The sequence below is a fragment of the Balaenoptera borealis genome (genome assembly GCF_965194805.1).
Source record: "Balaenoptera borealis genome assembly, chromosome: 17".
In the NCBI taxonomy this organism is placed as follows: domain Eukaryota; kingdom Metazoa; phylum Chordata; class Mammalia; order Artiodactyla; family Balaenopteridae; genus Balaenoptera; species Balaenoptera borealis.
The window spans coordinates 74,100,861-74,123,389 of NC_138876.1; the positions used below are offsets into that span (position 1 = coordinate 74,100,861).

At 41.5% G+C, this 22,529-nt stretch overlaps 1 protein-coding gene and 1 long non-coding RNA gene across 4 annotated transcripts in view; one reads left to right on the forward strand and one right to left on the reverse strand.

The window, feature by feature from the left end:
- LOC309615304 overlaps positions 1-22,529 on the forward strand; it is a 167,997-nt gene that overhangs the window by 121,713 nt on the left and 23,755 nt on the right. The window lies entirely within an intron of this gene.
- The window catches only part of NKAIN3 (sodium/potassium transporting ATPase interacting 3), a 510,304-nt gene continuing 499,550 nt past the window's right edge, over positions 11,776-22,529 (reverse strand). For 2 of the 3 annotated variants that reach the window (XM_082364731.1, XM_082364732.1), the window contains exons 6-7: positions 22,160-22,229; positions 11,776-12,690 (exon numbers count right to left, since the gene is read on the reverse strand). In XM_082364731.1, coding sequence (XP_082220857.1) covers positions 12,681-12,690; positions 22,160-22,229 — 80 coding nt within the window. In that variant the 3' untranslated portion in view covers positions 11,776-12,680. The remainder of the gene's footprint in view (positions 12,691-22,159; positions 22,230-22,529) is intronic. The other variant, XM_082364733.1, reaches the window with a different exon arrangement.

Sequence of the window (22,529 nt, forward strand, 5' to 3'; positions counted from 1 at the left end):
TTAATTTATTTTTGGCTGTGTTGGGTCTTCATTGCTGCATTTGGGCTTTCTCTAGTTGCGGTGCGCTGGCTTCTCATTGCAGTGGCTTCTCTTGTTGCAGATCACGGGCTCTAGGCACACGGGCTTCAGTAGTTGTGGCACAAGGCCTCAGTAGTTGTGGCTCACTGGCTCTAGAGCGCAGGCTCAGTAATTGTGGCTCACGGGCTTAGTTGCTCCACGGCACGTGGGATCTTCCTGGACCAGGGCTCGAACCCGTGTCCCCTGCATTAGCAGGTAGGTTCTTAGCCACTGCACCACCAGGAAAGTCCCTGAAATGCACTCTTAAGCTTTTCCCTTCTGGGATGGAATCTCCTTATTTATCATCAAAGCTTAGTAAAATTTATTAGTTACAAAGGTTCGTTTCGGCTTTGCTTGGGAAATAAAAAGACAGCCTGAGTTCCTGCTTTGGAGAGAGGTTGCCTGGAGAGGACTGCGGGGACGAGAAGTTACAAGAAAGTTAGAGTCACTGGCAGAGCGGCCCAGAGCAGCTGTCTGCAGGGAGCCCACCCAAGTATCACCTGGGTGCATTGGAGGAACATTTGAACACTCCCCAGAGATGCTCAGAAATTCGTGAAGAGATTGGGTTTCCTATAGTCACGTAGCCTGAGATGTAACTTTTATTTGTGTATGAAATAGAGGGCTTTTCTAATTTTACTATAATAAATACACATTGGAATGGGGAAAAAGCTTATTAAAAACAGTAGTCATCTTTTACTTCAATGTACATTTTTATTCATAATTGAAAAGAATAGTCTATTATACTGCTAATTTATTGTAAGTGTACCCAAAGTAAAAGGTCCATAGAGACATAAAAAAATGTATGCAGTTTCTATTAAATAACACTTTCTGGTCACTTTAGAATATGAGTATAATATACAGATATTATATGCACAAAAAATGTAAAAAGGAACTGTGAAAACAAGTCTTGTTACCAGTTTGTATAAGAAAAAAGACATTCCTTTTTCACAGGCTACCAACATCATATAGGATGGTTCCTAACAGAATTCGACTTTTTCAGTTGATTCACCTGGTAGCTCAAATATGTGTAAGAAAAGAAATTAATGTACAGTGAAGTCACTACACAGTGTTAGGGGGCAGTAGAAATTCATACTGGTACAAAATATTATTCAAGATTTTTACATGAAATTGTAGTGTTGAGATTGAGACACATCTTGGTTGGCAAGTAATCTAAGAATCGTTCAAGATTGAAAGTTTTGTTTAAAATGACATTTGTTAGTAAAAATGTTAAAGGTTAAAAACATGTAGAAATACACAGGCCATGTCCTTCAGTCCTCTTACCAGTAGATCCTTGCCTTTGTAGAGTGAAATGCTTTAGGTACTTCCAATATTTTCCATAAGATGGCAGAGTTGATATTACAAATGTGAGAGCAAACTTTCATTCAGTTGGTCACAGTGACAAAAAGACTTAGAGGCATTCTCACCATTTAAATACTGCTACCCCGCTTTCAATAAATAATAATAACAATATTGAGTTTGTTAGAAACAATACCAAAGAAATAATTACATGTCGTGTAATCCCGGCAACTTATGCCATCTTGCATAGGGATTGCTTTCATCATCGCACTGCTCCTTTACTGAGTCCCCTTACTTGTCTGCTCTGGGTTTTATTTAAAAGTGATCCATCAAATTAGACCAGGGGTCCCCACCCTCCAGGCTGCGGATTGGTACTGGTCCGCGGCCCATTCGGAACCGGGCCACACAGCAGGAGGGGAGCGGGCAGGCGAGTGAGCGAAGCTTCAGCTGCCCTCCCTGTCGCTCCCCATCGCTCGCATTAGCGCCTGAGCCATCTCCCCCCCACTCCACCCACGACCCATCCGTGGAAAAATTGTCTTCCACGAAGCCGGTCTGCGGTGCCAAAAAGGTTGAGGACCTCTGGACCAGACCCTGTGCACCACCCTCGGATCATCAGAGGTGGAACAAGAAAATGTCTGTTGATAATCACGTGAGTGAGTAGTGGCCACGATTGCTTTTGACTGCGAGGAGCTTTGAATGTGAATTCAGAGGCCCTTCAGACTTGCTTTGGTTTGTCTGGGATGGGTGACTGCAGTTCTGGCATTTGTTATTCAGGTCCTGAGCGGTAGGGGGCGCATTTTGTCCATTTGCCCTTTCAGCCAGAGTCACAACAGAAAAGATGGTACAGGTTTGGCCAGATGGATGGGGCAGCCTCTGGCCTAGCAAGACCTGGGTATCATAGAGTGAACAGATGTCATTTCTAGAGGCCGAACCCAAGGAAAGCAACTTATTGACCACCTGAAAGCTACTAAGATTTCTCCTGTAAACTTCTCAGGGCAAAGGTGTGTATTTGATTTGTTTTTGTCACTCCGCCAGCTTCTGGCACAAAGTAGATGCTCACTGTTTGCTGAATCACGGGGAGAGAGAGGGAGGTTGTGAATGGGCTCTGCTTCCTCCTCCTGGGGTTGCTGGGGCCCAGAATCTGGAGGAGGGAAGGCCCTAGCCTCTCCCTTCAGGACCTGGCTTGTACAGAGCAACAGGTTCAGGGTGGTGAGGTTAATACCCCTCTTCACAACCGACTGTGAGCTCCTTGGTGGGCAAACCCCTTATATCGCTAGTGCCTGCCCAGCCCCTCACACACAGCAGGCGCTGAGCAGGGTGTTTTGAAAGGAAGCAGCAGCAGCCGTAGCTAGACACCGGGTTGGGGGGATGCTGGCACACAGTGTGGCTTCAAGACGGTGATTTAATCCCGTCTCCCTGGAGGAGCTGGGGTACCAAACGCTAGTGTGGTCACCACCTGCACAGAAACTTCAAGACCAGTAGAATCTTCTGGATATTGTCAGTTTTACACATCAAAGTGCAAACCAGACTTATCCATGAATGAAGAAGTAACAACACATTCTAGTTTGCTGTAAGCTGCTATTATCAAGAAAGAAGAGATTTCTTTTCATAGAGCACTGATAAGCCAAGAATGCGCCAGGAAGAAGTTTGCTTTTGCGAACGGAGGAGGAGGGTAACACTTCCCATGGAAAAAGCATGCTGCACTCATGCTTGCTGCAAAGGCTTCCCCTGTCTGTGAAACATCCCAGGACTTTGATATCTTTGCAACTGAAAAAAATCAGACCATTCTACTAGAAGAGATAATTTGGCAACTACAAGATGGAGAAAAATTTATCAAAGGGGAAAATTCCAGAGAACTAATACCAAAAACCACAATCTTGAAAATCTATTCATTTTTCCCCCCCAGAGAGCATCTCACTAGAACATGACTCCTATTCAGAATATTCAGGGAATGTCTTTGCTGTTACTGATACTTTAACTTTAAAAATACCTAAGCGTCTTTATTTTAATCATTTTGGATGGTTAGGTTTCCAAAATCAATTTTATGTACCCAATTATTTAAGAAGAGCTTGTTCACCACAGGGCCAATGTATAAAGTTGTACAGGTTACACAGGGCACAGCAATGCCACATTTAAAGGGTTTCCATTCGAATGATAGACATTGAAGATCTGGATGGTTATTTGAAAATTTTTCCAGTAGATGATGAAGTGTCTAATTTAAATAAAAATCGATAATTTAATTTTAGGACAAATGAAAGGACCGTATCTTGATTAAGGGGTTCCTGTTCCTAATTTACAGTAAATGTTTTTATTGATAATCTGGATTTATCATTATATGAGTAAAATGCTGTCCTTTGAAGCAATACAATGTTACCCACAGGCTCTACTAAGTGTATTCATTCTCACCTTAAATGTCTCCAGACAACTGTGCTATAGATTTTTATATTAGTTTTCTATCCCTGTTCTTTTAGTTAGGGAGAGTATGTTAAATTATTGTAAGTATTCCTGCATATTGAAAGTATTCCTTTCTAATTTTCTGCTTTTTAGTCTGTCATGTGATTGACAATAATATCATTAAGATCATTAGAATTGTGTGCAAATTAAGAGTTAATAGGATTTAAACAGAGGGTTGAAGAACTTTTCTATGGGAAAAACTCAGGAGTTTCAGAATGTGGACTTTATAGCATTTATTGGGATAGTCAAAGACCTTTTCTGTTTGTTGCTTGGTTCTCAGATCTGTTGTGGGCAGAGGTTGCCAGGAAGCAGAGCTCTTGTCACATATAAGGGAGTCTCAGAAAAATCTGAAAGGTAAGCACAACTGAGAAGACAATGTTTTCTTGTCTTTCCACCTACAATGGCAGAAATTCCTTAGTGTTTTCAGATCGGGAAGGTCTCAGGGGGAGTTCTCACCTATACATTTCTACCATGGGATGAGAAATAACTTTATTATTCGGAAAGAGAATAAAACATGCATTTAGAAAGTTAATACTTTCCACTTCAGATGTTCCCCTGAGGACTTAGAAGTGTTTTGAAGTGTTAACACCCAAATTCCCTTTGAGTTATATAGGAGGAAATTGGAATATCTATGTCTTTATGAGAAAACGAGACGTAGCCTTATAACAGTTGTCACCGATGCTAATAATACCCTGTGCTGCTAGCATCCATCGTACGGCATCTTAGATTTGCAGGGAAACTTTAATGAAAACTCTCCACTTTCTTAAGAGGTTTTAATGATCATGCGGCCCCGTATTTACAGATATGGAAATGTGAAGATCAGGCAGAATAAAATCAAGGAGGGTTGACGGCCATGGGCCCTGAAACAAAAGAGGAAAGAATAAAACAGGATCAGAAGTCCTCCTTCTCGACCCTCCCCCAAAACATCCTTCTCGACAAAGATTAATGGGACCAGTGTGACTCAGGCTCAGCACTTTAGAGCCAAGTCTCCTCAGGCCTAGAGCACAAACAGAACTTTCCAGAGGGTCAAGCAATTTTGATTTCTGGGTGAACTTTAGATATTTGAGTAAGGAATGGCTTTTCTCTGTGATGTTAAAAAAATCCAAAGATCAATCAGTTGATTTTTTTCTTAATTCACCACACTAAACAAGTGGTTTAAAAATAATAAATAAAATGGAATTAACGAGCTTTGCTTGCCCTATAAAAACAAGTTAAGCATGCCACATGAATTGCCCCAAATTCCATTCTCTAAAATTACTTAACTTGGTGCTCTATAGATTATATTTTGCTTTAAAATGTTTGGCACAGGAAACTAATTCTCTTATTTCGAGTGATGGCAAAAATGAAAAGCTATAGAAGGACCTAAATAAATATTTACAGGTGTTGGTTGAATAAATGGGTTAAATGGGACAGTTTAGAATAATAAACACCCTGGACAATGCAAAGAGGTGTCTGCACAACACAATGCAAGTTATGATGAGGGAACCAGAAAGCTAATTACCATTCACACATAGAATACTCTAGTTGTACCATCATGATCTGAGTGCAGTAGGAATGTTGCAAGGGTGAGGCTCTTGATTTCACTTTACATAGGAGACCCAAGAAAACTATTTTGTAAAAGTGCATTCAGTGACTGCTGTTTTAGGTTTTTAAAGAGATTTAAGATAACAGAAGTGCAAGAGAGCAATTCCCTTTAAAAGAAAAAAAAGAGGTTTAAAAGAAATGAAATTATGTGAGGCAGTTAAAAGATGACTTGAAGCAATTATTTACAAAATCACTTCCTCAGGAACAAAAGTCTTGAGAAGAGACTGATTATCTGGTAGTTAATAGTAAACTATCTGCTGGCTGACAAAAAAGCATGAGAAGGCTCGACTGGAGCAGACAGAATTATGTTTAAATCACAAGTCAAGAAAGAAGAAGGCAGGAAGGACTGAGTTGTTCTGTCTTTTGGGAAGCAAAGAGCAGTGATCTGAGGTCTGAGATGGTTTTTTGTCCTGAGAAGACAAAGTGGCAAGAGGCAAGCCCACTGGACAGGACTTTCTGATGCTCAGATCCAGGAGGAGGGAAGGGAGACAGGGAGGAGCCACCAGCAGGAACCCAGGTGAAAAAAATCACAAGATTGCGGTCAACAGCCAAGGGATGGGTCAGTCCAGACTCGTGACAGCTGATGGCCACCAAATGTAGAGAAAAGAAGGCTGGACCAAAAGCTTGCCCAGCAGACCGATGGGACGAGGGACAAGCCTTTGCAGCTACCGGCCTCTGTCTCCTCATCTCTGAACCAAGCAAACCAATTGTTGAGGTCCTTTCAACACTACAATCTTGCAGAGAAGGAACACATTGTCCCAGGCATCTTCCTTGTTTTAATTCTCGCTCCGAAAAATAATGTTACACTATTTATCCTTCAGGGAAATAGGCCACAATGGTGCATTTTAACAATGTGATTTTAGAAAAGGATGTACTTAGTGAAGTTTGTGTGTAGATGTGTGTGTACAGCATGGATAAGTCACCCAATCTTATCTCAATGATCAGTGTCAGCTGCCAGATTTGCAGGCACAAGGTGCGAGGAGAATATAAACAACACTTTTCAGTGATGAAAATCACTTCATGGGATATTGTTTAATGAGTAATACCTGGAAGGTTTCTATCTCTGTTGCTCTGGCTCTGTCTCCCTTTCACTCACACACACACACAAACACACACACACATACACACACACACACACTCACAGAGCCTAGGAGGAATATACGATACAATCTAATTACAAAAGCAGGTTACGATTTCCCTCAATTAGAGAAACGTACTATCAAGTAGTTTAAAATACACCCTCCCCTCCGTATCCACGGGTTTCCACATCCACGGATCTGGGGTGTTGGTGGGGGGAAGTGACTGTTTTCATTGTTTGTGCCGCTTTATTTAAGGAACTTGAGCATGGAGGAGTTTGGTTTCCGCGAGGGCTCCCGGAACCAATTTCTCACGGATACAAAGGGACGACTGTACTCATTTGGCTCTAGCCAATATTATGTTCTTAAAGAAAAACAGGTGAAAGGAAACACAAGTCTAACTTTTACTGAGAGAAAATAACAGAAAAGGACCATATACTTTTCACTTGAAAGTCCTTCCCCACCTCCCTAAGCACTGATGTCCACACACAGTTGTTGAATTGAATGAAAAGAAAATAATGACACTACTGACCAATTCAGAAGAAAAGAGTTGAAGAGTTATGACTGCAGAAGAATTAATGTACTTTTGTAGCAGAGCAGTGAGAACCAAGCAATACATTACATTGGTTCTTGAATTTTCAGTTCAATTTTCAGAGAAGGAAAGTTAAAATATACTCTGCAGAATTATGGGAAACATTGAAGTATCTTGTGTCATAGATTTACATTTTTCTTTCTAAAAAGAAAGGCAGAAAGATGAGGTAGAAATTCTTATTTCGCAGAGGTGATAATCAATTCCTCACAGTATTGAAGAATATATGTATTTTTCTATAATGTATTATAATTAAAGTAAATAAAAACATTATTCCAAAAACTCATGCCCACTAGTTTGAACCTTGTGGCAGAGACTGCTAAGCATTCTTCAATATACATTTCTCTTTCATACTAAGAAATGAAGCCCCTAAATTTTAGATGGGTACAAGGCCACCATGAATAAGGACTACAATTTCCAGCTTTCCTTGTGACTAAATTGGGGGTGAACCAAGTAGTGTGTGCAACTTGTGAGACACATCCTTAAATGAGAGAAGCACCCTTCTCTGTCCCTTTTTCCTCCTTTTTAGCTGGAATACAAGAGCAATGGCTGGAACTTTGGCAGCCGTCTTGAATCATGATCTTGAGAATGGCAGGGCACATAGTGAAGCAAGACAGAAGGAGCCTGGGTCCCTGTCTCTAGGGAACCCAAATCCACTTCTTTGCTGTCTCCAGAATTTTGAAATATGAAGAGACATAGACCTGTATCGTATTTAAGCCACTGTCATTTTTCTGTTCTGTCACTTGTAGGTAACTCTAATCCTAACGAATATAGACTGACAACGTTGTCTGCCAAAGCAATTCTATGAGAATAACTAGATAGATTATTGGTTTCTTCAAACTGTTTTTAAAAACTTCTCTTGAGAGCAAAGGAAAAGCATGCCGTAAATGGAAAATGGTCCAATGTTTTCAGTTACTCAAAGAAACAAGAACAATAACCCCAAGTTAAGGATTGATATGTCCAAATCCAAATTAGGTAGAATTTCAAATTTGAATTCTTCCCTCCTTCCTCCCTCCCTCCTCTTCTTTCTCTTTTTTTTCTCCTTTCCTCCCTCCTTTCTTTCCTTCCTCTCTTATTTCTCCTTCTTCTTTTTACTTAATTTAGTTCTCAGGTTCAAGCCAAAGAGTATTTTGGATTCTTCAAATATTTCATTAAAAATATTTAGTATTTAATGTGCTACTTGCTCTTTATATGCTTGCAAGTCTAAGGAAGATGATTCATTTATCACCTGACACCAAACTTTTCTACAAATATCAACATTTAAGAAGCTTTTCCTACCTTCTAGAAATGGCATTTTTTCCTTAGCTCTCAATAAAGAAATTAAGCTTTTTCAGGATGAAAAGAGAAATGCTGCCCACAAATTGTGAATTTTTTGAGAATTCTGTGTTTCGAAGAATTCTTTATTAATAAATACATTCTTCTAATATTTAAGATATATCTGCTCCCTTTCTGTACTACACACTATGCAGTTACGTGAGTAGTGATTCCCTGTATTAGCTTAACTTTTGGGCATAATATCCTTGAGTTATGGGCCTATTTATCACGAATATTTGAGCAGCATTCATAGATAGACTATCAATCAAAGATTACAGATGACTCTTAAATGGGAGGAAACAAGAAAAACAGACATTCAAGGTTTCTAAGTTTGAAAAGATCAATTATTGGTATTGTTTCCTACTTAATTCAGTTATCCATTGAAAGCAACTACTACCTTGGGCTAAAAGGTCAGGTCAGAACATTTGAATTCTAATCAACTGTAAAAGTTCTCCTAGTTACCTACTACAGTAACTCAGAAATGATAAGCAAGTATTTCCTTCAAGAAATAATTAGCCAGAATGTTTACACCATAGTGAATCCACAATTTGGGACACTGTACATTTTTAAATTAGGTATGAAACGAAGATCTGTTTATTCTTGGCAAGATTCCTTTCTAATTTGCAAAGATTGAAAAGAGCAATTTTGGTTTTCACTTGCTTCTCAATTTAGCAGTCCCGATGGTTCTCTCCAGATTTGCAATGTACATTTCAGCTGCTGTTGATGAAGACAAGTTCCTCTCAATCACGAGCATCCCATCCATTAAGTTAGACAGATGGCAGCCCTGCCATAGTTTGTTAGATCCAGCCTCTTGAAGCTGGCTGCTTCCCTTATTTAGGTCTATAGGAAATAGTAAGGCTTATTTTTCTGGAGGAAAAAAGAAAGAAGGATGCTAGGCAGGATGTCAAGTTATCTTCAAAACAAGTGAGGCAACAGCCCCTCAGATTGGAGTGATATGGACGTAAGTTTTTGTTTCAGGGACACATACCCTCACACTCTATGGCAGGTGGAAGGCTAAGATGCTTGTGGATGTACTAGCTTAGAGCTTTTCCTAAGAGACGTTCGCGATTTCTCTGATCTAGGCTGTTTCACACCCCAGTATGTATACTGTCCCTTGGGAATTCTCTAACTAACCCTCTCAACCACTGTAATTCCATTGCTTAACTTTTGCTGCTTTAAGGTAATCCAGGCTGCCTGTGACTTCACACACTTTTCTTATCTTTAAGAAAAGTCACTGACCAAGATAGAAGACACGGCCTGGGGCAGGGTTGGGCAGGGTTCACAAGGCACAATGCCAGCATGGTTCAAAGAAGAAAAAAACTGTGGCTTTAACTTTCCCATCTCCATTCCAGTCAGCACTAGGGGCTCATGGGCACTGGGGGACCCATCTCCAGCTTAATTGGGACAACGTCTGAGGAGAGCGCTTGAACCTGGAGTTGGACCATCTTTTAGGATGAGGAGATCGTAGCAAATGAATACAGGCTAAAAATACGAGTTGCTCTGACCAGACACACACTTACATACAGAGAAGCCAAGATTCAGCAAGAGTATAGATATAGTGAACATGTTTTTGTCGAAAACCCTGCTGCGTGATGCACGGTGCAGCGTGCATTCCCTAGAACAGGAGGCAAAAGCTGCAAAACCTGGAAACCCTCACTTCTAAGAGGCAGCAAGCTTGACAGCGCTGTGGCTGCTGAGTGTTACTGCACAAGCCTACGCTTCTTTTCATCCTTTGGTCTTAAGTAAGCAGAACCTCTAAAGACTGGCCAGGAAGAGGAGAGGCATGGAGGAGCCCACTGGGAGGGAGAAGAGATGGGAGACCTATCTGACTTGTTTCTGATGAGTGGCAAATTTTCTGGAACTTTAGAATTATCATTATGGATTGCTGGGATTGGGGATTGAAACAGTTATAACTTAAATGAAGAAAGATTAAAAACTAAAAACACACATACCATATTAAGTAGTTGCCTATATTGAATATCCATAGAAAGATCACTAATGTGAGGATTTCCTCCTCAAATCTGCAGTTAGACAAGATCTAGGACTCTGCAGTGCATTGTAGAAGTATGTTCAAATTTATATGAAGGTAAAACAGCAACACTAGTTAGTGTGGTACTGTTTTGTGAAGTGTTTACTGTGTTTTGTTTGTGCGTGTGTGTGTGTGTGTGTGTGTAATGAAATGACAGTTTAAAATATTTAAATGTTATTTTTACTCTTCTGTCTTATTGATTTTCTACATTTTTTATATGCTATTAGTTTTCTCCCTAATAATATGTATTCGTCTTGGAATTTGAATGTAAAAGTTATTTTTAAATTAAGAAATGCAATGTTTAGTGTATACTATTTCTAATCTCTTAAATATGGGTAATTTTTTCAAGCTACTTTTTAGAAAACTTGGAAGAGTTTGAGGCTTGCATGGGCTTTGCACAGCACTTGAATGGGTAACAAGAGCTCCGGACAGGATCCAACTTGTTCTGACATGACAATGGTAACTGCCTCTTTCAATTGTGGCACACTTCACAGTTTACACAGTATTTTTTATATTATCAGCTAATCCTCACCTTACCCTTGGGAGGTAGGGATTGTTGTTCTACTTTACAGATGAGGAAATCTCCAGGACCGACATGTCTAACACTGCCCAAGACCACAGTGGTGGGCTGGGGACCCAACCCTCTCCCCCCTTTGCCCTCCGGCTTCTCCTTCCTTCGGTCATAGCCTGTGCCCTCTGTATACAGCAGGACTCTGGACAAATCACCAAATCCCCTAGGCTCCAGCCCCCAACTGTACAAGCCGGCTTGGACTGGCCCTTCTTCCCAGTCCCTGCTACCTCCTCTTCATTTTGAATTTGGGTTTATTCAGTGGAATGAAAAGTGATGGGATTCAGTGAGTGTCAGCCGACTGACAGGGCACAGTGCAGAGGCTGTGAGTAAAACAGGCCTCCAGAAAGCCCACGGTGTCTGTCATGAACTGGGAGGGACCAGGGCAGACTTTACTGCATAAATTCTGATTCTTAAAAGAATCTCATAAAATATATGGGCTTCAAAGAAGAAGGAAAAAAAAAAAAAACCTCTACACACATACAAAAAATTGGACACAATTTAAGATGGTTTGTAGACTGACTTAGAGATGTATGGGCCAAGTTAACTTCTGGATTAAATACTGCATGTATACACAATTTCGGGCCCTATAGGAGGCCTCATCTTGGTTGTTACACAAAGTGAGCAAAGCTTACTTTGATATGGGAAATAATAATTGAAAGATATGAAGGAAAAAACTGTGATATGTTTTCAACAGTCCTTTTCCCATGGAATATTATGTTTCCCATATTACTTTCTTGGTTCTTGGGATGGAGTAGGAGAAAGAAAAGTTGATTCAGAACAAATATAAACATCTTCTTTAGAAGTATTATAGAGAATTCTACACCATTTTAATACTTTTTGGAATATCTTACGAGCAACATTCCCGATCACAGATTTATGGTTGTGATTTCTGTCCCATAAACCTATAAGCTGTATATTTAGGTCTGACGCCAGTGTCAGGACTGGGATAAAGGGTAGAAAATCTGAATCTCAGAGATACCAGATTCCCTCCAAATGGGAAAGGTGTTCTACTGGTCATTTCACTCTTTCATACACCCATGATATATATTTTTTCAGAACATAGGAAGAACAAGATATCATGCATGCATCTGAACATTTAGATTGCCATAATATGATTCTGGGTTTTGGAAAGTTGAGAACAAAGGAGGACTCTCTATTTTGTCTTGTGGTGTTGAAAAAATGATCTGTACTCAGTCTGAAAGCCCCATCCACTATCTGTACCCATTTATCAGCTGTCACCGCATCTAACTTCCTGCCGAGGAACCCTGGGTAACGTCCACTATGAGAACCCCCGTCAGGCCTGAGACCACCACAGTCAGCAATGGGGACTTGACATCTCAACTACACAAACCCACATTTCTCTTAGAATTGACTGTGGAAGGTTTTCACAGAATGTTTTTCATTTTGCATGCCTCACATTAAATATTGTTAAAAGATTAAAAACCGATTTTGGGGTACAATTTACAAGTATTCATATAAGAAGGAAATGACTAAAAAAATACCCACCCAAGCACCTACAACTCATCTAGCGAACAATGCTAATAACACATAGGTTGTGCCTGGACAACTCTGTGATTCGTGGGAAAGCGGGGAGGTGCAGTCCATCGTCTGGAAGAAAGTGAGACGTGTCAATGCAGAGAGGTGCTGTCATTGGTGCTTTGCTTCCTAAGTCAAGTTCAGCAGCGGCATTTTCAGAGTCAGCGTCATTACTTATTTCGACCTGAAACAGAAAGGATGAAGTGCTTTAAAAGACTTCAAAATTGAAAACTAAATTTCCTTTTTATTCATCCAGGCTTTTCAAAAGGCAAAATGTGCCTTGTGCTGTCTGTGTCCGTGGCTGTAGCAATAAGCAAGCAAAACACCTGGGCTCCCTGCTTTTCAGATCAGGGCGGGGCAAGCAGGTGTAAACGTCAGAGGGGAGGACTTGTAGTTTCCTGGGAAAGACATGCCAGCCACATAGCAAATGGGGAGTGATGTAAAGGTATTGCCTTTGGTGGCCTTGGGGTAAAGATGACAGAGTAGTATTATGTCTCCAAATTGCTAGCTACACCCCCTAGCCTAACCTTCCTATAGCCTTCTGTTGGTTGACTGCTTAAGAACCATCCAGGCCTGGCTTTCATACCACCTGTGGCCCTTACATACATCCCACCCTGTGATGGTTAATTTTATGTGTCAATTTGGCTAGGCCATAGTACCCAGATATTTGGTCAAACACCAGTCTAAAAGTCACTGTGACGGTAACTTTTTTTTTTTTTTAGAAGAGATTAACATTTAAATCAATAGACTGAGTAAAGTAGACTCCCTCCATAATGTGGGTGGGTCATGTTCAATCAGTTGGAAGGCATTAAGAGAAAAGACTGAGGTCCCCGGAGGAAGAAGGAATTCTGCCTCCAGACTGCCTTTGGACTCAAGATGCAATGTCAACTCTTCCTGGGTCTCTAGTCTGCCTGCCTACCCTGCAGATTTGGACTTGCCTGCCCCATGATCATGTGAGCAGATTTCTTAAAATCTCTCTCTCTCCATACACACACCCTATTGGTTCTGTTTCTCTGGAATACACACTCTCATCTCCAATCATTCTTGTCTACACACATTTGACATAGACTCTGTACATCTTCCTGATGCCATACCAAGTGGTAAGCCTTTGGAAGGTGAGGGCTTTGGCTCTAGCATTTTCGTACAGTATCAACCTCAACACAGTGTCTGCTATACAGTTGGCACCTAATAAATACTTGTTGGATACTTTTGTTTCTCTCTTGTGAAAAGTCTTAGCTGATCCAAACCTATTCATCTCTGAGGTTCAGTTGAAATCTCTTCTCCATGAAGATTCCACTTCTGCCTCAGCCATGTTGTTTTCTCATCCTGCTAATGGCAACTCTTATGCTATCAGCTGGACCCCATGTGTAGCGAATGGCTGTCAGCTTCACAACTAATTGTGCATTGATTGTTTCACTCAGGTATGGAAGTATTTTCCTGCCAACTAAATTATAAGCAGGGTGCCAGTGGAGACGGTGTTTCATACTTATTTTATATCCCCATCCAGCAATTCTCTTCCATTAACTCAGTTCAATGACTCTATGGCTTGGAATGGACTTTTTCATCATAATTTGAAATAGCTGAAAAAAATGTTCAACTTCCCAGTTTCACTTTTTGGAAGCCACTCTTCTCCCTGTAAATTCTGTTCCCTCCTCACCCCTCAGTGGCGGGAGCCCTGCAGTTCTCTCCTTATCACTTATCACGCTTTCTCTGCTCTCCTATTTCTCTACATTCTGAAAGACGTCACCCAAATGTCTAGCCCTTTGACCCCACTGAGTTGAACAAGGATTTAAATGGAAAGATAAAGGGATGAGATTATAATGGTGGGATTTTTATAGTTTTATGTAACCTTTTAGTCTGAAGGAAGATTCAAGTTGTAGAAGTTTATTCATCCGTCCAACAGGTGACTCTTCTAGAATGGGATAAGGCAGCAGGGGAAGGCGTTTTCTTTCTTTGTTAGTGATAGTATTGGTGGGCGTCGGGGGAACGTCTAGGTACCCACTACATTTATCTTTCATGTCACCTCTACTTATAGCTACTATTTTCTGCTTTGGGGCTTTAGCAACATGGATTGGAAAAGCTGCGAAGTAGGCTGAGCCTGGTCCTGTGATGCCAGGTGGGAATGCTGGCGTGTCACTTCAGGCATTGGGAAATACGTCTGCAAGGAGTTTTCTAAGTCAATGAAGCAACTGTGAGAGGAGGCATTGAAAGGAAAGCCTATTGACCACTCTGCCCTAGGTTTTACTAACAGATGGATTTTTAAAAGTCAAACATACACAGAAGTAAAGAGAATGGTATTATGAATCCCTATGTTCTCACCATCCAGCTTCAACTAAAATAAAAATTATCTAATTAAGTTTCATGTAGTCCCCACAACTTTATTATTTATTTTTTGGCTAGAGTATTAAAAGCAAATCCTAGACGTCACGTCTTGTGTGTCGCTCATCGGCACATCTCAGTGATGATTCCCTAACTCGGTGATGCTTCCTAGCCAGGGACATTTACCAGTTGTTTGCCACAGTCTGGCCGTGTGTGTGTGTGTGTGTGTGTGTGTGTGCGCACGCCCGCTACTGGTGTCTAGTGGGCAGAGGCCAAGGATGTTGCTAAATATCCCAAAATGCACAGGACAGCCCCTACTACAAAGAATGATCCGGGTCCAGAGTTAACAGTGCTGAGGTTCAGAAACTCTGCTCAACTGATAAAAATGTTTTCTTCTTTTGTTAAAACCTATTTATTAGCCTATCTATCAAAATAGGCAACAATTCCTTAATATCATTTACTATCCAGTCCATATTTGCATTTCCCCAATTGCCTAAAAGCATCTCATTACAGTTGGTTTGTTGAAACCAGAATCCAAACAAGGTAAACACACTGTATTTGACTAGTATGTCTCTTAAATCTCTCTTAAATTTTAAGACTTCCCCCTCCCCCTTTTTTTTCATTTGCCCTGTACTATTTCCCACATTCTAGAGTGGCTGATTGCTTCCTTGTGGTGAGATTTTGTTACTCTTGTATTTTCTACACTTTCAGTCCAAGATCAGTCAGCCCAAGATATTTCATGGATGGCGCTGTGTCTTATTGCATCACCTCTGGAGACATAGAATGTCTAGTTATCACTCTTCTAATGATGGATCAATTAGTCTGGGTAGAAGAGTTTGAGTTTTGGGATCCTTAAGATCATTTTTTTTGGCAGATGTTTGTAGATATGTTGGCAGTTACCTGAGGGTACCTACCCTCGAGGCAGAATGAAATCAAATGATAAGATAGTATTGTTATTTCAAAGTGTGTCTCCTGATAGACCCATACTTGTCTCTTTTTCTATTGCTTTTTTAAGTCTCTCTGTCACTTCTGGTGTGTGTGTGTATGTGTGCTTGACTCTGTGTTTTGTACATTCTTTATTATGTCTTGTTTCTTCCCAGAACCTGTCATAACATGACGATTATACATAATTTTGATGTAACTATAAAATGAAAAATATATATTAAATATAAAATTTGGTTTATCTTTATTACCTTTAATTTTAAAATCAGTGTATACTTTCTCTTGGGAACAGGGGCGAATGAAGTTACTTTTACTTATGCTGATGAGTTTTTTTCAGGGGGAGATGCTCCGTATCTCCACACCGCTACAGAAGTCTATTTTCTTCTCATTGACATCAATGACAAGTACTGAGAAGAATCCTGAGATTCTGGGAAAGACAGGAATGGACAGCTTCCCTGGAGGGGCACCGTTCAGATATGAGCTTTCTCATTTTGGAAAAGGCTCTATGTGCTTCACAAGGCAGCATGAGGACCGGGCTCCTCGAGGCTCTGGGGGTAGTGCGTGAGGTCATGTGTCAAACGAGAGGGTCTTTGTGTCCCCAGTGAGGATGACTGACCATCAGTCGTGGAGGCCCTCTTGCGTGTGGCCGGCTGCACGGTTGGTGGCCTCGTTCCCTCCTAGCAAGGACAGTGGTGCATGAACTGGCCAGTGTAGGGATGAGTCAGAACTGCGGGAACCGTATAAACACAGCCATCTCGCTGCTACTTGGTCAAATAGCTACACATTAGGTGTGTTCTTACGTTGTCCCTAAAATAGTATAATCATTTCCTAGGATGGATCAAAAAGTCATGAATGCCAGTGACAAAGGGAAGGCTCCCCAAAGCCAGGGAGAGCGGTGAGCCCTAAGTGCCGCCCCCTTCGAGCTAAGTAAGGCAGGCAAGGAGGCTGCCTCTCCTTTGGGACCACTAAGAGGGCGCCGAGGGCTGGACAGTTGCGGCGCTCTGCATGCATGAGGCGTCCCGGAGAGTTAATGCCTCCGTAAGCGCCCATCTTTCCAGGGACTGACGGTTGCCCTCAGGCAACAGAACTGCACACTCAGTAATGGGAAATGTGAGCCGCCATCCTATGAGCAGGTCACAGACACCTGGCTCTGCGTGCCACAGGGACAGACACATAGATAGACGAATAGGAAGGTGTGAAAGCCAATCAAGGACCAATGAAAACAGGGTATAGCCAGAGAGCTATCATTTTATTAGTCTTCAGGCGGCTGGTCAAGAAATGGAGGAGGGATGGGGTAAATGATGGTTCCCCGTTGGTGTTTATCGGTTGTTAAATCAGGGTTTGAAAGCACATCATTCTCACCTTCCCATCTCCCACACACACCCACACACATCCCTCTGATTTGTCCTCCTGGCTGGTTTTTAATGTAGACTTTGTACATGCAGAATGGCCTGGCACCAACTTGTAAGGATACTGATACAAAACACCCGTTCTCAGGAAAGAGCGGAGATGGATGTGACCATCTCTGGTTCCGTCCAGCAGCCCGATCGTCAGAGGCGGATGCCCTCTGAGTCTGGACCGTGAGGGCTGGAGGTACAGTGCAGCTGACGGCAGTGCCAGCCTGAAATGGGGGGCAGCTGCGTCTGTGTTCCGGTACTTGGTTGCAATAGCAGACACTCCATCAGCGGTGACCACAGAGCATGTAACAATTTTTGTGAAGAAAAATTAGCCTCCCGCAAAGGCAATCAGACAAGTCAAGATACCAGAGAAATGTCAAGTTCTCATTTGGAAACCTTAGAAAAAGATTGGCTAAAAGTAACAGGAGAAGCTTTTTTCATCACGTCTTTCTTAACTGCAGTCACAGGGTGTCTTCCTCATGGAAATTTCTCACATCATCAGATCTCTCTACTTCTCTTGTGAAACTCAGTTCTGAGATTCCACTGCTGTCTTTCTTTGATAAACTGCCTTGGTCTAATTATTTTTATGCGAAGAGTTACTGCTACCTGGAGCTTAATTGTCCCACCACCCAGTTGCTAACGATTATGATGATTTTGACAAAACTTAAAGTAATTCAGTTGCTCGCTCTGACATCATTCCCTGAATATCTGTATCTCTTTCAGAGCAGCGTGGATTTCTGCCAAGCTATGCTTCTTCCTGAGAGGTGAATCTGCTTCTGTCGGTCCTCTCCCTTTGGGGTAGCTGCTGCTTCCACCATGAGCTGCTGCGGAGGTGTCCTCTTCAAAGCCACTGATGACCAGGTGAGCAACCCTTGCCCTGGCCCTTTCCCCATTGTGAAAGGTGGTGTAGGAGCAGCAACGGAGGAGACCCTGGCAGAGAAACAGGACGTACTTATGTTGAGAGTTAGAGCTCCCTCATTCGCCGCCATGGCCAGACAGTGGTCGCCAGAACAGGCTCCCCTTGACCCGTGTGTCACGTATCCCCAAGCCAGACCCAGCCGACAATCACTGGAAGCATCTCCATGGCCGTAGGCATAAAGGATGCCATTGTTTAGATGGTGCAGCGATGGCTCTTGAGGATCTCAGAGCATCCCCACCAGGAGCCAAGCTTCCTTCTCGGCTTAAACATCTGTTTCCTTGTAGGTTTGCTGACTTTATGTGAGAACTGGGGTGAAGGCCAGATTGGATATGCACAACTTTCAACTTTATCCTCTGCAGAGTGGCCAAAAAAATGAGCCTCCATGTGGGGGACATTCGTTTTCTTCTTCTGCTTTTGATAAACTCTTCATCATCTTTCCAACGTCAGCTCAGGCACCATCTCCCAGTGGTGCCTTCTCTCCCCAAGTGAGAAGTAAACGTTCCCTCTTCTGCAAAAAATTGCCTTGGGGATGTTGTTTTGTATCTACTTATTTCTATGTAGGTCTCCTCTACTAGATCATTCGCGGCTGGAGGTCAAGCTCAAGTATTACCCATCTTTGTATCTCCAGCCCAGGGCCTGGTACACATGTTGTGAGTGATCAATAAACAGTTGTAAATGGAAGTAAACCAATTTATGTAACCAGTGGGTCTGATAGCTTGGTGCCATTACTTTTTTATTTTTAATTTAAATATAGTTGATATACAATGTTGTGTTAGTTTTAGGCATACAGCTAAGTGATTCAGATATACACACACGCGTGCACACACACATATGTATATATCCCTTTTCAGATTCTCTTCCATTATACGTTATTACAAGATATTGAATATGGTTCCCTGTGTTATACAGTAGGTCCTTATTGCTTATCTGTTTTATATATAGTAGTGTGTATCTGTTAATCTCAAACTTCTAATTTACCCCTCCCCACCCTTTCCCCTTTGGTAACCATAAGTTTGTTTTCTGTGTCTGAGTCTGTTTCTGTTTTGTAAATAAGTTCATTTGTTGATGCTGGTACTTTAAAGAGAGACAAAGCATGAAAGACCAAATCCACGTGTGAACTGCCTCACGTCACATCACCCCAGTGCACATATTCACACCCAGTTGGACTGTGGGCCCTGGAAAAGTGCACTTTATGACTGCGAGCAATGACACAACCAAACACAAGAATGAGGGCTCCCTGTACAAGTATGCAGTGAATGTAACCACCCACCTGGAGTTGAAAGTTACCCATCTATATCCATGTTCCCGGGAATATGATAAAGATTCTCCCGATCCCCTTCATAAAGTGGCTTCTTCATAAACCTGGCTTTGTACTCCATGGAAATTAGAGCCTTCATGAAGGTTAAAAGCCGGGGTCCATGCCCCCTCTAACGATTTAGTTCAGAAGGTTGGCTTTTCCTCCAGTCTTGCTGGTACAATGGTTGTGGCATCCCTGAGCTGGTTACGATGGAATCCAATACAAACGCTTTATTAAAAGAAATCAAGCAGGCTGGTTGATGCCGACTGGATAAACTCTGCCATATTTGCATACCTGAGGGGAGCACCCACTGACCTCTTAAATTGTTTCATGCACAATGATTTTAATTTGGGTTTAGTTTGACCTTGCCGATTCCTGCTCCCTCCGTGGTTGAAAGGCGTTCCATATTCATCTGACATAATGATATGCATCGTCTATCAAAGCAGAAACTTGTTCTCTTGCTTTCTGCAGCCTGTAGTTGATGCCACAGCTGAAAAGGTGTGGGAGGTCAGCAGTGAACAGGGTAATTGAGAAAGCCCTTTGGTGCAACTAGAGATGATCATACTAAGTGAAGTAAGTCAGAAAGAGAAAGATAAATACCATATGATATCACTTATATGTGGAATCTAAAATACGACACAAATGAACCTGTCTACAAAACAGAAACAGACTCATAGACATAGAGAACAGACTTGTGGTTGCCAAGGGGGAGGGGGGTGGGGGAGGGATGGACTGGGAGTTGGGGGTTGGTAGATGCAAACTATTACATTTAGAATGGATAAACAACAAGGCCCTACTGTATAGCGCAGGGAACTGTATTCAATATCCTGTGATAAACCACAATGGAAAAGAATATTAAAAAAGAATGCATATATGTGTATAACTGAGTCACTTTGCCGTACAGCAGAGATTGATACAACCTTGTAAATCAACTATACTTCAAAAAAAAAAGAAAGCCCTTTGAGGAGGGAGTGGAGTCGATCAAAGCCTTTTAGGTAAACTTACCAGGACGTTTCTTGTGTTCTGGATTCACAGAGATTGAAGGGACTTTAGGAAACAGAGACAGAAGTCACTTGCCTCTGGGCCATGCCACAGGACACCCTTTTCAGGCACATGGATACACGAGTGTCATTCAAGGAAGAAGATTCCATTACCATCAGTAATCAATTGCCATTTTTTAATAACCTCCCCTCATAGTAAGATCTTTCTGACCTCTGACCAACATGTTTCATATTGCAATTTCTCTGCTGAGTTATGTTTTTCACAGTGGAGATGAAAGACATCATTCATCATCCTCTTTTCACATAACAAACATATAGAAGACTCTCTAAGTCTCCGCTAGGCATTGTTTCAGTTCTTTTCTCACTTCCAGTTGCTCTGATCACCTTTGTTACTGTCACAATCCCTGCCAAATTCCCCACATGCACAGATATCCACTTCTGGAGTCGATCATTGATGAGCACGCAGCAGCAGGAGTAATGAGGTGGTGGCTTCTTGGTCCTGGAATGTTACACAGGGTGGATGTTTTTCCAGATTAGGTTGGCTTTAAGAAACCAACATATATTTAAACATCGATCATGTGACAGGCACAGTGCTGATCTGTGTAGCCTGTGAACTATGTTTCCTTTAGCTCATTCTGCTGGAATCAAATTAATTCCACATGGGGAGGTGGAGGAGCCAGTGCAGGTTTCTCAGGGCTTCCGTCCCCAAAGAACCTGGGGAAGGGATTGCAGATTTGGGCAGGAACCACTGTGGCAAAGAGGCAGCTGATGAAGACTTTCATACGTGTTTCTTACACCAGTGACTGTTGTACAAATTTCCTCTGTCTCCATGAAATTACAGAGCACTGGGCCGAAAGAATCGGAAGATCATCCGAGCAAGTCCACAATGTCATGTTGAGGGAAAGACCCCAGCTCCATCACTGACTACTTGAGAGACTTTGGGAAGGTTGTCTATCATCTATGAACCTCAGGTTCCTTATGTATAGAATGGACTACTAATTAGTACATTACAGTAGTTTCATGAGGATGAAGTGAGATAATATACGCAAAGTGCACATGGTATCTATTATTTTATACATTTGTCTATTTGCTACTTAGAGTTTTCTAGGAATGGAGTCATGATATCTATTTTCTTGTTTTCTAGTATTTTTTCAATCAAGGGACCATGATTCCTTCCTTATACTCAACTGAAATCTGTCCAGTTTGAGGTGTCTTTGTTATAGTTGTTGACTTCCTTCCGGTTAGTCAAATACTTGAGTACTAGGCACAGTCATGGGCACCTTTACAGATGCTCTACATACCTTATCCCATTGAATCCATCCTCCCTCCTCCACCTACGCAACTATAGTCCAGGTGACAGAACTAAGTCTCAGAGACTTCAAGGGAGGCCCCTGGGACCACATAGATAGAGCCTGGATCCCAACCTAGTCTTTCTTCCCTTTTCCCTCTGCTATGTTGCCCCCAAGACACATATTAAGTTTCTCTTTTGTAGACTAAATCATCCTTTTTTCCCTTCAATTCGGCAATCAACTACTGATAAGAAAAATAAAATAAAACTATCATTTTTAGAAACGTAAACCATGGTACCGACTTCTAATCCTTTTTGGAATGAACAATAATAATGATAATGTTGGGTTACATGTGAAAGGTGTGTTTCAAATATGAGTGGAAAATTAAACCAATGATTAGTAGTGGTAGGTCCAAATTATTTCAGGTTTGGTTAGTTTTGGCCAAGTTAGAAGGATTAATATTTTCCATCTCATCACACCTTTACTTACAGATGAACAGGCTTTAACTCAACATGATCCTGGTAGTAGGAGTGTGCGTCAAGTCCACCTATGAAATCAACTGAAAATACAACATAGCCCAATATGAATAAATGTGCAAACTCATATAATACTAGGTGATTAAAAAAGAACACATAAAAATAATATTAACAAAAATATCTGCCTATCACAAAAATGGAAGAATGTGTATTTAAGATACTGTTCAAAATATTATCAGTAGTCGAAAAATGGGGAAATTGTAAGAAACACACATAGAACTTGGGATCTGAGGGACTGAAAAATCACAGTTGTTACTGGCTTTAGTGAAAAATGAAGTAACATTAAATACCATTAGACTTTAAATAATGTGTTTGTCCTTAGG